The following is a 17,321-nucleotide window of genomic DNA, read 5'->3' as shown; positions in this document are numbered from 1 at the left end:
GTGTGCTGATTGGTGGTGCCTGCCCTTGCCAAAAAGACTGCGAAGAAATGGGCCGTTGGCCACCTCAAATGCCCCAATAAGATGGCAAAGGCCAAAGTGTGTTTAAAAAAAAAGAAAAACTTCTTTGAATGGCTATTGCAGCGGGTTCAACCACGCAGAAGGCTAGAGAGAGAGAGAGAGAGAGAGAGAGAGAGAGAGAGAGAGAGAGAGAGAGAGAGAGAGAGAGAGAGAGAGAGAGAGAGAGAGAGGAGCGCATCGTCGGTTGCTCCATTCACTGTCGCTATGCAATGTGATTTGTTGCACTCCTCCTTGCGTATCCAACATGCATGAGCTCCACAAGTTTTGTGGAGGTTAGATGTAACAATCTCTTGAACTCGTCTCTAAGTCAACATAGTTGGCTCAAGACTTTTGACTTTTAACATTCATGCTAGAAGCTAATCACATAAAAGAATACAAAGCACTCTTAGACAAAACCATTGGGCCCATACTGTACAACTTCCTTCAAGGTCGTTTTGTTGACAAAGTATTTTAAGGATCCTACCTCTTATTCATTGAGACTAGTATCCAAATCGCAAGCAACTAAGAGTCCATGATATACTAACAAGTAGATGTATAAATGGGGACTAGCTCAGTTGGGTTGCTATCAAGTTACCTCCTGCAAGTGAGCCTACCAAGGGCCTAAGTACAAGGTGGCCATGTACAAACCACCTTGACTAATACTTTATACTTTAGGTAACCTTACACAACTACCTTTCAGTTGTTACCAATCCACATCTAGTTGTCTCAATGTGCATTTTGGCTCTATAATCTTTAATGAGGGTCTAAGTTTATAGGCATTTCTTGCTTCCCAAATGTCCAAGACAGTCGATTACAACTAATCTTGCTTATGTAACAAATTCTAGTGGATATTTTTATGGTGGAGGTAACTTCCTTCGCCCTTAATATTAATGTTGAATCCTACTGATCTCAAGTCTATAGGACGAATTTAAAACATTGGCCTCAAATCAAAGTAAGTCATAATTAATATAAATGGACTCTTTTTCCTATAATGTATCTTGTGTACTAATATCTTAAACTGTATTGTTCTTACTTTATCATGTGTGTAGGCCTTTTATATCTCTATAGCTCCCTCTTTAGTTCTTGCATGTGGCAAATGGAAGATGCCTCTCTTGTGCTATTTAAGCACCCCATGTAATCACTCTTTAAAGACTAATCAAGTTGTCATTTTGAGTCTAAACATTCTCTCTCTCTTGCATTGACTAATTAATTTTAATTAAGATTATCTTAATATGAATGCTACACTCTCTAATCCCCCTTACCCTTTCACTAAGAACCTAAAATGTTAAGGATTTTTACATAGGAGTTTACAATAAGTGAACCCACAAAAGAATTAAGGAGTTTTCAAAGAAAGAAATCACAAAGGGAAAAGCAATTCTAATGTTGAACTCGAGAGTATATTCTTTATGGTTTTCTCTCCTTATGGATGCCATGATGTTTAGGAGGATGTATAATCTTCTTTACGAAGAGGCAATGTTACGCCAACAATAACATTGGGACCATGGGAGCACACATGGCATCCACGGCTAGGGTGCAAATAGAGCAGACTGTGGATGTAGAGTTTAAGGGTGGAGTCCATGCTAGGTCTTGTAGGCCACACATAATTGTCAGAAGGCCATAGATAGCCACAGAGGTGTGTAGCATAGCACAACATGGCTCGGGTCATGCTTAGCTAATGACCGACCAGGTGTGAACAACCGAGCCCATGATTATTTATACATGGGATGCTTATAGTTGGGTAGCAAATCTTATGGAGTGCTCCTATGCTAGGGAGATCTTTTAAGGTAGAGACCTATATTTCACTCCTCTAGCTTAGGTGGCAGGTGCATTGCAAAGTGTGTGAGCTCTCTAGGTGCTATTCCAAATGGATTAACAGAAACCTCTTTGGGGTCATCGTCGAGACGGACGGACTCTCATTAGAGGATCATCTTATTAGCTCATGGTCGCTCTTTGCATGTTGCAAACGCACATCTTTCAATTTTTGTGCCAACGGGACCAAGCTCGCCATGGCAGCTGCAGCTTCATCTTCTTCTCTACATTTTGCATCGCCCGCTCACACATACTCGAGCCTCCGTACCTCCAAACAGCAGAATACTTCACTCTCTATCTTCCATGGCTCACAGATTCGGTCCCTCCGGCTTACCTCTGCCTGCGCTACAAGCGTCGAAGCATCCTCTGCTGTTGTAGCGGAATCGGCTCCTGCATCTAACGATATTCCCATCGAGAAGCGTATGCCTTCCATCTCCCTGCACAATTGTTCAAATTGGTTTTTCTGCTGCTCATGATGTATGCTTGTGTGCGTATGGGATGTATTCTTCTCTTTATGCACAATTGTGATACTCAGCACCCGTTCTTGCATGAGAATCTGTGATGTTCATTGACGTGTTCTGGGCGGGACAGGTCTTTGCTTGTGATGAGTTCGATTTTGATTGCACTGCTTTTCCTCTCTCTGCATGTTGGAACCCACTTAAGATCTCACCACATATTGTTTAGAGAAGTGCCAACTTCTGCCAATCTGTGTAACGGTAGCTTGCATAAAGTTTCTGCGTTTTTCTGTGTGGCCATTGATCCGACTGGAGCAATGCATCTTGAAGTGAGTGCATGCAGCTTACCATTTGTTTCGACCTAAATTGAGACTGCGAAGATCATTGCAACACGCGAGGGCATGTGTGCACTTCGTTGTCTGTTCACAGGGGAGATGCGAATTTTGCCTTTTTGGCAAATTTGAACTTCTGTTCTGATGATGGCTTTCACTTATTATAGGTTTTGCAGCGTTTCCTACTGTTCTTGACATCAACCAGATTCGTGAGATTCTTCCTCACAGGCACGTGAGTTGCAAAAGGACTCTTCAATCTGGTTTATGCACATTCAAAAATGTGGGTATACTGATGCCATATGTATTGTTGCACCTCTGAACACAGGTTTCCTTTTCTTTTAGTGGATCGAGTTGTGGAAATTACCCCGGGTGTATCAGCTGTTGCCATTAAAAATGTGACCATTAATGACAATTTTTTTCCCGGACACTTTCCTGAGCGGCCGATTATGCCTGGCGTGTTGATGGTGGAGGTAAGATGGGTTATTGTGTATATGGAATCGTTGATGTCACATATATGCTGACATTGTATGAATGGCATGAATAGCATGACTTCAAAGGATAAAATGCATTCCATGCATGCATCGCAGAACAAGAAAAGTATATAGTAAGTTTTAACACCAACGGGGTCGGCAACAAGCGGTTAAGGTGGAGGTGTGCGTGTGTAAGGGCCCAGGTTCGATACCCAGCGGTGTTTTTCAAATTTCAATTGTATCAAGAAAAGTTTTTAGTGTAGGCAGACATCCTTCAGCATTTGGTTAGCAAGTTTGTAAGCCTACATTTGATGTTCTGTTGCTGGTCATGCATTCAATTTCATCTTGCCTTGTAAAAGGTGTTCTCATCTTAATGTGAGCTATACGTTGTATTTTGCAGGCGATGGCACAGGTTGGGGGCATTGTGATGCTGCAGCCCGAGGTTGGTGGCTCAAAAGATAACTTCTTCTTTGCGGGGATCGACAAAGTCCGTTTCAGAAAGCCGGTTATTGCCGGGGACACGCTAGTCATGCGCATGAATCTTGTGAAGTTGCAGAAACGGTTTGGCATAGCAAAGATGGAAGGGAAAGCTTATGTTGGTGGTGAGGTGGTTTGTGAGGGAGAGTTTTTGATGGCCATGGGTAGCGAGTAACCTAATGGTGGCTCTACTTTTGCAAGCTTCAAACAGAGATTCATTGTACACACACGGTTCTCTCCCATGGCAAGGGAGAGAATTTATGCGTATGTCCAGTTCTAATTTGTAGCGATAATCGAGTATTTTTATTGATTTGAGTATAGCCAAATTTTGCAGCGCTGCAGGACATCAAGGGATTAGAGATGACCTGCCAATCTTGAGAAAGGAATAAGTCCTGTTGTCAGAGTAGTTCTTTTGTCATTCATTCAGCAGTCTCTTTTGGGCATGTACTTCATGTGGTGATCCCTTTCTTCGTAGGTTACCGCTATGGCATGCTTAATTGAATGCGGATGTTTTCAGTTGTTATTGGAGCTGCAGTTAGTCGATTCTAATCAAGAAGCAGCCGCCATGGAGAGAGAGAGAGAGAAGAAGAAGAAGAGTTTTTGTCGTAGGAAACTATCCCAAGAGACCTTAAAGATGTATCCGATAAGGAGAGTTGAACTCAAGACCTCTTATGAGAGAGAGAGAGAGAGAGAGAGAGAGAGAGAGTGTTTTCATTATTGTCCTTGGAGGTTAAATATGACCCATGGGATCGAGAAAACATACATGGTTTGACCTCTTACTAGAAGAATCATAACAAATGTTGATACAACAACAAACTTTTGATATGGCACTTAGGGAGGGAAGAAGGGGAGATGGTTTGGGAGTTTTTGGAGCCCGAAATTCCTTGATGATGGCCTTGTTGCCTTGATAGACGGCCCATTTTCTTGTTGCTCGTGCTTCTTGAACCTTTTGTTTCTTGCCTAGTTGGGCGAGGGTCAAGGCCTCACATATCCATACTTAAGATATGCGCGTCTCTTTAGTTTTGAAGACCAAGACGCCTTCATTGGTGCGGTTGTCATGGTGAACCTTCTCAGTTGCATTAGATCGAGCTCGATTGAGCTTGACTAGTGTCAAGGTGAAGTCATTGCTCTTTGCCCACCAAGTAGATGGCAAGCCGTTGATATGGATGAAATGTCAATCCTTTTCGTCGGCGTCGTTCTTGCATGCATTCTTTTGCCTTGCAGGAGATTGCGACGTTGCTTCGAGAACTTGGGTGGCAAGCTTGGCCACACTTTTAGTGAGTGGGAATTTGACTTCTTTTGCCTTGGCGAGGGTGTGCTCATTGTCGGCTTGCCTTTAAGACTTAAGGGGGAGAGACGCGTCTCAAGGGTTGTGAGACGCACCTTGAGCTCTATGTTTTCGTCCTTGTTCTCGAATTTGAGTTTAAAGACGATCCATCAGGTCTACCCGTAGGGTGGCATGTAAACACTCGCTCCTTGGAGAGAGAACCATCACATTGCATCGTAGTTTGAAGAGGCCCCCTTCACGAAGAAAGGCCTTGTACTTTGTAGATTTGAATATGCCGAATCTCGAGCCTTTGCTTTCTTTGTGGGAAGGGGCTCTTGTTTCTATGTAGGGTTTGCTTCTTGTGTGAACAGGGTCCTATCTTGCTAGAGACTTGCAAGGCGAGTTACGAGTTGTGAACTAGAATCGGCCATGTGTAGTTTGAGACAGCGAGGTTTGAGTAGCGAGGTGTGGTTGGGTATGAGTTGGGGTAAGACGGGGCAGGGGCGGAGATGTGGGTGGAGAAGGCTCTCTTCTAGGGTTGTCCCGTGCAGTTTGAGACAGCGAGGTTTGAGTAGCGAGGTGTGGTTGGGTATGAGTTGGGATAAGACGGGGCAGGGGCGGAGATGTGGGTGGAGAAGGCTCTCTTCTAGGGTTGTCCCTCGCCCCTAGGAGGCCGATGAGAGGTAGTGGAGGTCGAGGCTTCTATTGCGGCTAGGGTTGGTTATTGTAGAGAGAGAGAGAGAGAGAGAGAGAGAGAGAGAGAGGTTTTATGATATATAGATTTTATTATCGTCTTCGAAGGTCAAATATGACCTATGGGACCAAAGTTACATGTCATGTAATATGGTCAAATGTAAGATGTAATATCGTCTTCGAAGGTCAAATATGACCTATTGGACCAAAGTTACATGTCATGTAATATGTGGTTGTTCACGATGCTCCAAAATTGTAGTAATGAGAGTTCCAGAGGAGGTCGAGGCTTTTATTGCGGCTAGGGTTATTGTGTGGAGAGAGAGAGAGAGATTTTATGATATGTAGATTTTATTATCGCCTTAGGAGGTCAAATATGACCTATGGGACCAAATTTACATGTCATGTATTATGTGTGGCTGTTGAGTGATTGTAGATGCTCCAAAATTGTGGTGATGAGAGTTGCAATGGAGAGTCCACACTCTGGTTGGGAGAGGATAGTGTGTAGGTTAAAGTCATGGCGAAAAATGTGAGGGAAGTAAGTTCAGATGTCACCAAAAGTTGAGTACTCTAGTAGTGTGTGGTACTCGGACTCTTGAACTTGCAGTGAGCATAATGTACACAATTGATTTGACTCTTCTCCATTGCCCCTACGCGTTGTCTCGCATCGAAGGGAGTGGGAGCTAAGCTGAATGGTTGTGATGGTACGAATCGCTGACAATGGGATGGGCTCAATCATGTAAGTGAGTATGGTTTTCTCTTTTAGTGAAGAACATGGTTTTGTAGTTGGGGTAAATATGGGTGGTATAATGTATGAACTGTGACCTATCGGATTCCTTCCAAGCCGTAATACATTGGAGTTGTAGAAAAGCTTCATTCACTTGGGAGTCTATCGAGGCATCATGTAATGCATCCCATCTTCCAAACCACTTCTTTATGTCTTGTATCCATCGCGTGCTCAAGATCTTGCTTTTTATACGTCTTTTGAGCTTCTTCGCTTGCTTCCATGCAATGGTAGGGAAAGTTGAGAGGGGTTTTGATGCATCTTCATCATGTACTCCACAAGCCTTTCCATGCCTAGTACCTCATTTGGAAGGGATCTCGATTCAAGAAGTAGGAGCATATATGGTGTTTGTGTCTTAATTTGGAGAAAGTTTGTAAGACAACGCTTTTGGACATTCTCAAACTCTTTCCAAGTAGACATTAAGATTTCCCACCCTACACTTCCACTCCATAAAGAAGAACCGGTGTTACCAATGTGTCGAAAAGGTACTTCTTGAGAATCCAACACTTGATGTTTTCCGCATTACACATGTTTTCAAATGCATAGTATGCTCTCTTTCCGCCTTTCAAATGATGCATAGCACATTCATGGCACATGTGATTGGCTGGAACTTCAAGACCAAGGTACTTCAACTTCTTCAAGGGTCTCATTGTTATAGACAATGCTGCATGGCTTCTCCTTATGGTCGGTTTTTACAAGCATAACCTTTGTTTTGGATTCATTCACAATCAACCCACTATGCAAGCAAAAATTCGCCAAGGACAGCCACAAGCTTTTGTGCATCCTCTAAACTGTGTGCTAGAAACACTACATCATCCGCGTACAACAAAAGCTTTTTTACCGTATTGCAAATAGTGATCTCTTCGATGCGTTCTTCTTGCATAAAGTTAAGTACATTTGTTCCAATTGATCAATGCATAGATCAAACAGGGTTGGTGACAACGGACATTCTTGTCTAACCATAATAGTGCTTGCAAAAATTTCTCAAATTTCTTCTTTCCATTGGTAATTGATACACCACCTTCTCATAGATTCGAGAAACTGCAAGCAGTAACTCACTTGGCACTTGGGAGTTACTTGGCAGTTGGAGTTCTTGCATCTTCTCCACAAATTGTTATGTTGAATCATATCAAAAGCTTTCTTAAAGTCCAGAAAGTAATAATACAATTGCTTGCCTTTCAACCGACTTTTCTCTGTGAGAATATGAAGAGTAACAAGATGATCAATGGTGCTATGGCGTCGATAAAAACCTGTTTGTCCTTTTGCATGCTTGTCCAATCACTCAATTTTATCTCCATTAGGCAACAAAAGAACTTTACCATAAGGGACCCAATCATTATAGTTTGATAGTTATTAACATTCTTTACATCCCCTCCTTTATGCAAAGGCTCGATTCAATTAGTACTCTAATCAGAAGACATACCATGTTGAAGTGCAAGGTTGAACATATCACATATTCACCCATGTGTAAAATCTTTTGTCCATTTAATCATTTTCAGCTAGGGGACGTTGAAGATCTCTCGCTTTGTGACTGCTCAACTTTTTGAGTCCGTCGCACACATCTTCAATAGTAAAAAGAGAGGACATACATGGGAGTGAACCATAGTGACATCTTTCTGGTATTTGGTTACTCATATAGTTGCCCATAATGTGTTCACATATCCACAAGACTCAAGTTACCAAAACTCTCAACACGTTTGTCTCTCAAGTTTCTCCAAAATTGTCCACATGCGTGTGTCTTTTCTTGGACTTGAAAAAATTGATGCTTTTACTTCTTACTTTTTCTTCGTCTTTTGAATCAATGCCTTGTATGTATGCAAATGACTTTGATAGTTGTCTTTGTCCATAGTTGCGTTAAGCTTTATCAAAGACGTTTGAGCATCTTGAGATTCTTTATTAAACCATTTTTGGATGATCTATCTTTGTTGATACCATAGACATGCTTTATGACAAAACATTCTTCGGCACAAGAACAATTAACATTCTTGAAAGTGTTATATTTACTTTCCAATGGTGCGTCATATTGAAGTTTTGTCATCCATAACTTTTTCTCAACCATTTCAATATACATTGGTGTCCATTTGTATTTCATACAAAGTGACAACTTCTCTTTCTTTTGGCCGAGATTATCATAGTTACTTGCTTCTCTATATGCAAGGTCAATACATAAGGTCCGATGGTTTGATTTAGGGGTTCATTGGCCAATCATAAAACTCTTTATGCGATACATGATGGCTTCGGAGAGTAGATTATAGTCAATCACACTATCCCCATCGTGTTTTCTACATGTAAATTCATTGTTTCACTCCACGAAGAAACACCATTGAAAATGAGCATACCCATGCTATTGCACGTGTGAAAGTAACTTTCTATAGTGATTCGACTCTTTCTCATCCATTGAAGTATAAGTGAATTTCCTCCAACTCCCTTGAAATGTATGGCATATCAAATTGTTGAGTATCATGTTGTAATGTTTTTGTGCGAGCATTCATATCCCTATAGACAATAACATTACCTTTGTCTTTAAAATAAGCAATATCCGCTTCTAAATGAAAAAATGGTTGATTCTATCTATGCAAGCAATAAAGGGAGAATCACAATGAGGAATGTAGCAACCGACTACAAAACTGGGTGGTCTTTTTGGAGTCATAATTTTTAGCCATACATAACGTTTGTGATTTTCAACTTTCACAATCGATGCAAAATCTTTCAATCCTTTTTTAATCCATATATACTACTTCTCTTTGCCCTCTTCATTGCTTGAGATTCTTTGATCACATCAATGAATGTACATTGTAATCTTCCAATCCGTTAATCCTTTGTGTATCATGCTCCCAAGTTTCAACAAGAAGTACAACATCGGCTTTGCTTGTTAGTTTAACTATGCCAACCCGCGCATTCCATGTATATCCATTGCAATTCCAAAAGCATACTTTCAATTGTAGCTCGGCTACATAGGTCGCTCATTGTGATTTTCTCAAGGAAATTGCCTACTCCTTAGGTACATTTTCTCCTTGTTTTGAGTGTAACTTCTCCCCTTGTGTATGAGTACATCCATAGAGTTGTTGATCTCAATTGTTTCTTGTCGTGTGTTTTGTGAACTTTTGTAGCACAAGAAATCCTTTCAAATTTATTGCTCTCGATGGTTTTATTTTGGACGATGTCATGTGCTTGGTATAGTATCCAGAAATCCTTTGTGCGATGTGAAAAATTTCTCATTAAATTTTTATAATCTCTTATTATGAAAATTTCTCTACTTGATGAGAATCATAGTTTCAATGAAGCTTTGGAGATTCTCTCTAGGTGATGCAATTGTGTTGAGAATCTTTAGGAGAGCCATTTGTGTCTTTATGCTCTTGGGTTGTTGATACTGTGCTGTGTAAGACTATCTCTATGTGTTAAAGGAAGTTGGCCTAGCGGTAAAGGCAAGGGGCTTTAAGCATGCCCACTATGGTTCGACCCATGCGACCTGCGGGTGCGGGTGTTGACACAATCTTGTAAAACTAGCTGATACGAAGCATCAGATTGTAAAAACAAAAAGGACCATCTCTTTGTAATCATTGAATTTGAAAGGCCTTATGTAGGTACCTTTCTTAATGGAGTACATGTATTTCAAGTGTGCTGAGACAAGCTTTTTTAGTCAGTACGTGTTGAAGGGTGCTTATGTATCAATGAGTTCCTTACTCATTTACTTATACTTTTCAGTACATTTTTTGAATGGGGCCATGGCTTGAAGGGTGCTTATGTGTCAATGAGTTTCTTACTCATTTACTTATAATTGAAAAGAAGGACACACTTCACTTTTTTGTATTTTAGGCCAATATTTGAAGCACTTGCCCGTAGTTGCACTAAAACTTGTAAATTTTTACCAGTTTTCTTCAAGGCAAGCTCGGAATCTAGTTAAGAGTTATGAATGCACTGCTAAACCCTAGGTTTTAGTGCACATTGAATGGGGCTTTATAGTTATTCTCTAGTGGAGCATCTGGTTCTAAATAGAGAAGTAGGTGGTGATTTTAACTAGTGGTATAAAGGATAATAGATTGCCTTGCACCAAGTGAAGCCTTTCAAATCTAGGTACCAATATCCCGCCTCCTTAGTCACTGCCCTATTTTTTGGTGGTGTTTGTCGTGTGGTGAGTTGTGTGTTTGTACGTTTTGAATTATTTTTTATCATGATAATGCATAACTTTTAGTAAGGCCGCCCACAACGCTAAGTGCCATGGTATTTAATGAAGCCCAAGCCATGGGATCCACAGTGGGTAGGGATTCGCACAAATCTTGAGGGACGTGGATGGTCCACAAAAATCAGACGACGTTGACTTTCTCATCCCCCACTTGCAAATCGAACCGTTGAACCCCCCCCCCCCCTTGGCAAGCTCATTTTCTAATTATGATACCATCAAGACCTTGGATTAACATATATTACTATTAGCTAAATTACTATTGTCTACAATGAAGTACATATTATAGTATTGGAATTTGCTTGCAAAGTTCCATTTAAGATTGATTCATTGAGAATATATAAATTCTTGCAACAAAGGGGGAAAAATTCTCATAACTTACGTCAAAGGATAAAAAAGCCAAAACATAACAGAAAGACAACTTTATTTCTAAAAATGTGTTGCAATAAGTTTGGCCCATTCCTTCTTGGTTAATCCTAGTTTGGTACTTGGACACTAAAATGTTTGGGCATGCAATTACCCTCCTTAGCATGAGCTATTTCCAAGAACATGTATCAGATATATCCTTCTTTGAGTTGAAGAATGGACACTAAAATGGACCAAGAATTTTATATACGTGTGGAGATGAAAAGGGGGACACAACTCAGGAAGATGGGCATGTGCGCAGATGCAGGAGAAGAAAAGAGGACACACGCAAGAACTAGGGTGAAGGCAGATCGATTAGTTGGACAATAGTGGAAGAAAGAATCTTCGCTTTTAATTAATTAATAGGTTTTAGAATGGACCCAGTAGTAGTAGTATGTGTTAAGTATGGAGCCTGATTTACCCCTTGTAATTTTTTGTGTTAAAAACGCACATTTGTAAGGCCCTCATTATGAGGAGAATCCATGGTACATGAAGAAAAATAACTCGTCGAAAAATAAAATCACTTGCCGGAAATCAATTTTTTCATGGCCATCGGAATATTCCTTCTCACCGGAATATTATGGCCGGACGACGATCGAAAAGTAGTGGTCGAAAAACGACCGGTCGGTTGACCGGTAGTCAATGGCCGGTGGCCGGTGGTCAAAAGTCAATAGACGGTGGACGAATTCAAAAGCGGACTTGTTCTCTCAAGGGTGGCCACACATGGGCGGATTGGAGTGTCCGATTTGGACTTATCTACACAAGGGCTGCTACACATGGCTACCTTTCATGAGAGAGGGCATCCCTTTGGGCCTATAAAAGGAGGCCAATTCTACACACATTACACAGTGTGAAGTTGATGCAACAAGGTGGGTGTGAGGTGGTGAGAGTGAAGCAAAGCGAGAGCTCCAAAAGGGTATAATCCCTTTGTAATCTACTTCTTGTTTTAAAGTACTAAAGCCATTGAGTGGCTGCTTTCTTGTGGACGTAGCCCACATTGGGTGAACCACGTATATCATGTGTACTCTCTCTCTTTCTCTCTACTCTATAATCTTTTGTGTGTGAAAATTATTTCTCTCCATTAAGTAATCTACTCAATTATCTACTTAGCTACGTCATATTTTCTAATAGTATATGGGACATAGTATGGTCATAGACTTATGGTCTCTTCACATTCTTAAGCATTCTTATGGTTTTCTTCAATAAAATTTTGAAAATACCTTAACAAGCAATGTCCACTTCTAATACCAATTTAGTGTTAGAGGTGAAAAGTCATTTGAACATGCAAATTTGGTCACTCATCCAATTGATGTAGCGTCTATCCAGATTTATAGGGGGTAACCTAGCTACCTATCACTCATTCCAACACTCATCGCCAAACAGATCTGCTACACTCAACTTAAACATTGGCATCCCATTACGATGATGTCAGTAGCATACAAAATTATTGCCAAAATGATAGCTCTCAGACTTGCCCCCCTCCTGAGTCGGATCATCTCTCCCCATCAACACAGGTTCATTAAAGGGAGATCTATGTATGACAATATCTTGGCAGCAATTGTAGGAATAGAGTACGCATACTTCTCCAAGCAAGAGTGCATCTCACTGCAACTGGACCTCGACAAAGCCTATGATAGAATAGAATGGTCCTATATAGAAGAAGTAATGGGAGCTTTGGGATTTGGCCCTTGCCTTTGTCGCCTCATACGCACACTAGGCGTTGGCAGCCAATCAGAGCTCCTATTTAATGACAAAATTGTGGGCTCTTTTGAGGTTAAAAGGTCTATAAAGCAAGGATGTCCCTTGTCCCCATTGTTTTTTGCCATTTGGTCGCATCTGCTCATTATGATGCTCGGCATTGCTGGGCAACGACCAGTTACTAGCCAAAATGTCCGCAGATGATTCGCTCCTATTATTGAAGGCGTGCCCTCAAGTTGTCAAGAGAGCTCTAGAGATTGTGCAAACATTTGCCATGGCCTTGGGATCCAAGTGCAATATAGAGAAGTCAAGGCTTACCTCCCTATCGGAGAACGACTCTTTTGACCCTGCAGTCTGGACATTAGTGATTATCTCAAAAGGGAGTGTATTCAGACATCTGGTAGCCCCCGTAGGGGTGGACGTAACCCACAGGCAAAGATTGCAATGGGTCCTTGAAAAAATAAGCTAAAAAATGAGAAGGTGGGAGTTTGTTCTCCTCCCCTTCCAAAGCCGGATTAGAGTGATTAATGCTTTTATGATCCCGTATATTGCTTTCCTCAGCCCCGTGCTCAAGATGGTTAAGTGTAACTATAAAGAATTCTTAAAACCAGTGAAAAGGTTCCTTTGGAAGAACAACACGAAAACCTCCCGGCCATGGCAGTGGGCTAGATGGGAGGTAGTTGCTCGCCCGGTAGACCAAGGAGGGCTTGGCATTCTTAACCTTGTATCCCATGCTGAGGCCCTTTGTGCCAAATTTATGGTCTCATTGGCTAAACAGGACCAAGCTTGGGCTATCAGCCAAGGAAATGCTTGATTCAGTAAAACTGGGATCAAAAGGGGGAAACTGGAAGGGGGTTTGTGATGCACGACAAACTTCTCGTCTCGAAGTGGTCTTATCTTAGATCTGGAGGACTCTTAGGGGAGCTAATGAGGAAGTGCAAAAGAAGAGATGAGGTGTTGGAATGGGGGGAAGCAACCAGATACTTTAAGAACTCCATTTTGCATTGGTCCCCTTGGCTCTCTAAAATATTGGGGCCGCCGCAAAGCTAAAGTTGATGAACTAAAATTGATAATCACTTTTGCTAGTGAGAATTTTGTTTACTTTTTGGCAAAGCAAAGGTATTGCTTGTGGGTTAAGTTTTGAATAGAAGGGAGGGTGTCGGTGAGGCCTTTCACTGCGCCATGGCGAGCTCCTCTAAGCTGTCCCACGCCAAAGCAGTGGTGGTAGGCAAAGAGCAGCCCGATGCTCTGAAGACTATTGACTTTACAAAACCGGGCGCCGATGATAGCGGTCAAAGCTCCCTTACTAATCTGAGTAAGGAGGAACTGAAACAAAGAAAGATGCAAGTGGAAAAAGACCTAGCGTCACTCCTTTGTGCACTATCATTAAACAAAAGGTCGCGCAAAGATTCGACAATGCAAGAGGATGCTGCTGAAGTGGCCAAAGGGGACAGAGCTTTCCAAGCACTCAAGAAGGCGCTCCTGTAGCGTGTCGACGTGGAAGATGCCGTTACAGTGGTTGTTCCCCCTGCCATTGTGAAAAGAAAACTTGTGGAGGTTGCAAATTCCATTCTGGTCTTCGAGTTTATGGGGAGAGTTCCCAATAGAATTGAGCTCAGTAACTGGCTCTACAGTCCACTGGTTTTGAATCAGCACGGCTCGGTAATGTTCGCCCAATATATAGCAAAAGGATTTGTGTCAGTTCAATTCAACGACAATGCAATGGTTGAGAGGGTTTTGGCAAAAAGCCTGTTCTTCAATCGTGCGGTTGTGTGCGTGCTCCCTTGGGACCCTCTGTTTGAATCTAACGAGGAATTCAAGGATCTCTGTCCAGTATGGGTGGAGTTTGTCAATCTCCCCATATGGATTAGAAGGACCTCGCAGCTTCGCTTGGTGATCCATCTTTTGTCCCATCTGCCAGAGCCTTGGGTGTAGCAGCAAACAAGGTTTGTATCTGGTGGGATCTGAGGAAGCCACAGCCAAAGAACTTGGTGGTGAATGTTGGGGTAGGACTAAAGATCATTCCTCTGAACTTTAACACCCTCTTTGGGGTATTCTTCAAATGCAAAAAATTCGGGCATTATGCGAGGGCGTGTCCCATTGAGGTGCTAAAGCCTACAGACCAGGTGATGGAAAGAAGTGAATTACAGGCTACCCCACAGGGTGGCACAAATACAATATATCCAACAACGAAGCCTATTAAAAATCTTGGCAAGGTAGAGGGTGGGAAAAATAAAGTCAACTCGGATAAAGATGTGGAGAAACAAGATCATGGAAACCGGGAAAGGGCCATACCACCCAAAACTACCGCTTTGCATCCACCGCTCAGCAAAGAACGGCCACCCCAGTAATCCAAAAGATCATGATGTCTCCAACTCTTAGGTCAAAAGATGAGGGCTGGCAACAAGTATCTCATATTTCATGTAAACGGTTCAAAGTGCAGGCTAGGGCCTTGGGGCAAATTAAAGGTCTCCCGCCAGATGTCCCAAAGCCTCCTTTCCTATATGGGCAAGACAAATCAAGAGGACCTTTTCACTTCCAAGCTGGATACCATACACGTTCCAATAGAAAAGGAGCCAATGGAAGAGGACAACCTGAATGGGAACTCTGTTGAAGAGTTCCTGGAGGCAGAAGAATTTGTCCCCCTTTCCTAATGATGGATACTCTCTCTATGCAATCTTGGAATGTGAAGGGATTCAAAACCCGGAAGAAGGGCACTCTCTTCTGGGAAGAAGTGAAGAAAGAGAAGGCAGTCAATTGTTGGACCATCCAAGAGCACCATTTGGATGCTCGTACCAAGAGAAAACAGGCTGTAGGAAAAAAACTTATCGTTTATGGGGAAGGAAGTGACGGTTTCAGTGGTGTCTTGTTCATTGCTGGCAGAGATTTGGAGCCAAAGATGGTTCTAAACCACCCCTCCGGATGAGTCCTTGGTGTTAAAATCAGACGGGAAAATCAACCTATCACCATAATAAATGTTTATGGCCCTTGCAACGCAAAGGATAGATCTAAACTGTGGATGCACCTCAAAGATACTCCGATCAAAGGGGAGTGAGTGATGGTTGGAGATTTAAATATGGTTGAGAAAAGGAAGGCCAGAACAGGCTCCACCAGTATACTGGCTGGCTCAGAAAAGTCTAAATGGTTGAGCTTATGTGAGAAGTGGGCTATGATTGACTTGTGGGAAGTGGGCCCATGGAACAACATGCTTGGATTCACCTACACAAGCCTTCAGTATGCCCACACTGCCTGCCAGCTGGACAGATGCTACTGCTCTCATCAAGCTGACTGGATCTCATTGATGAAGGTAATCTCAACAAAAAGTCTCTCCGATCACATGCCATTACACTTACAAGTCAAGAAAGATAAAGGGGTAGGGCAATCCCCGAGAGGGGAGAAAAAGCTTCTGGTTACAGGGACACACATGTTCAAAGACCCTCTCTTCAGAAGCATCACCCATAAAGCGTTGGGAAAGCTCAATAAAGATGTGGGGATGAATAAACCTAGTGCTTGGAATATATTTGTTCGGAGTGTACAAAAAGCTATCAAAACTTCGGGTCCTTGGCTTTAAAAAAGCCAATGAGGCACATATCAAACATCTCACAGAGGAGGTAGCACAATTATCCTCTAGGAAGGTTGCCGGACTAGCTACTGAGGATGAGCACAAGCAATGGTTTGAAACTAAATATCACCTGGCCAATGAACAACTGGAGGAAATCAAGAAGGCTAGATTGCTCTCTAGGGAATATTTCCTTCAACCAGAGCCATCTAACCAAGCACATTTTTTTAGGGCTCTGAAAGTGAGGAAGAGTCGAGGCCGCGTACAAGTGCTCGATGATGAGAAAGGGAATACAATTCCAAACCAAGATGAGATGGCTAAACTTATGCTCCATTATCTCTGTCAGATTATAGGCCAACCAGAGACCCAATCTTAGGAATTGGAAGAAGCACGAGCGGCCTTACTTGGGAGTGTTGAAAAGAAGGTTCCCTGGGAGGAAGCCAACTGCATGGAAAAGGCCTGCTTTGAGTAGGATTGCTCAGCGGCACTAAAAGCTCTTGGCAATGAAAAGTCCCCCGATTGGGATGGACTGACGACTGAATTCTTCAGAAAATTTTGGGATGATCTCAAGGGCCCCATCACACGGATGGCCAATCAAGCTGTTTTCAAAGAGTCATTGGATGCAAGTGTTAAGAGAGGGCTTATCAAGCCCATCCCCAAACAGATATGCTGCTCTCAACTTAAACATTGGCGTCCTGTTACACTGATGTTAGTAGCATACAAAATTATTGCCAAGGCGATAGCTCTCAGACTTGCCCCCCCTCTTGAGTGGGATCATCTCTCCTGATCAACACGGGTTCATTAACGGGAGATCTATATATGACAATATCTTGGTAGCAATGGTAGGAATAGAGTATGCATCCTTCTCCAAGCAAGAGTGCATCTTGTTGTAGCTGAACCTCGACAAAGCCTATGATAGGATAGAATGGTTCTATATATAAGAAGTAATAGGAGCTTTGGGCTTTGGGCCTCGCCTTTGTCGCCTCATATGCACACTAGGCTTTGGCAGCCAATCAAAGCTCCTGTTTAATGACATAATTGTGGGCTCTTTCAAGGTTAAAAGGTCTATAAAGCAAGGATGTCCCCTGGCCCCCTTGATTTTCGCCATCGGGTCGCATTCACTCATTATACGATGCTC

General features: G+C 42.3%; 1 protein-coding gene across 1 annotated transcript; it reads left to right on the top strand.

The window, feature by feature from the left end:
* The first annotated feature begins 1,963 nt into the window (after positions 1–1,963).
* On the top strand, positions 1,964–3,920 carry LOC147432785 (uncharacterized). The gene is made up of 4 exons (XM_086492595.1): positions 1,964–2,286; positions 2,821–2,881; positions 2,979–3,123; positions 3,524–3,920. The coding sequence occupies exons 1-4, from the start codon at positions 2,064–2,066 to the stop codon at positions 3,773–3,775; spliced, it is 681 nt and encodes a 226-aa protein (XP_086348721.1). The 5' UTR covers positions 1,964–2,063; the 3' UTR covers positions 3,776–3,920.
* Positions 3,921–17,321: the final 13,401 nt, after the last annotated feature.

Source organism: Adiantum capillus-veneris, chromosome 20, assembly GCF_014529385.1.
Source record: "Adiantum capillus-veneris isolate H3 chromosome 20, ASM1452938v2, whole genome shotgun sequence".
In the NCBI taxonomy this organism is placed as follows: Eukaryota; Viridiplantae; Streptophyta; class Polypodiopsida; order Polypodiales; family Pteridaceae; genus Adiantum; species Adiantum capillus-veneris.
Note: the sequence above shows the minus strand (reverse complement) of the source record. Positions and strands in the feature narration are given on the sequence as shown.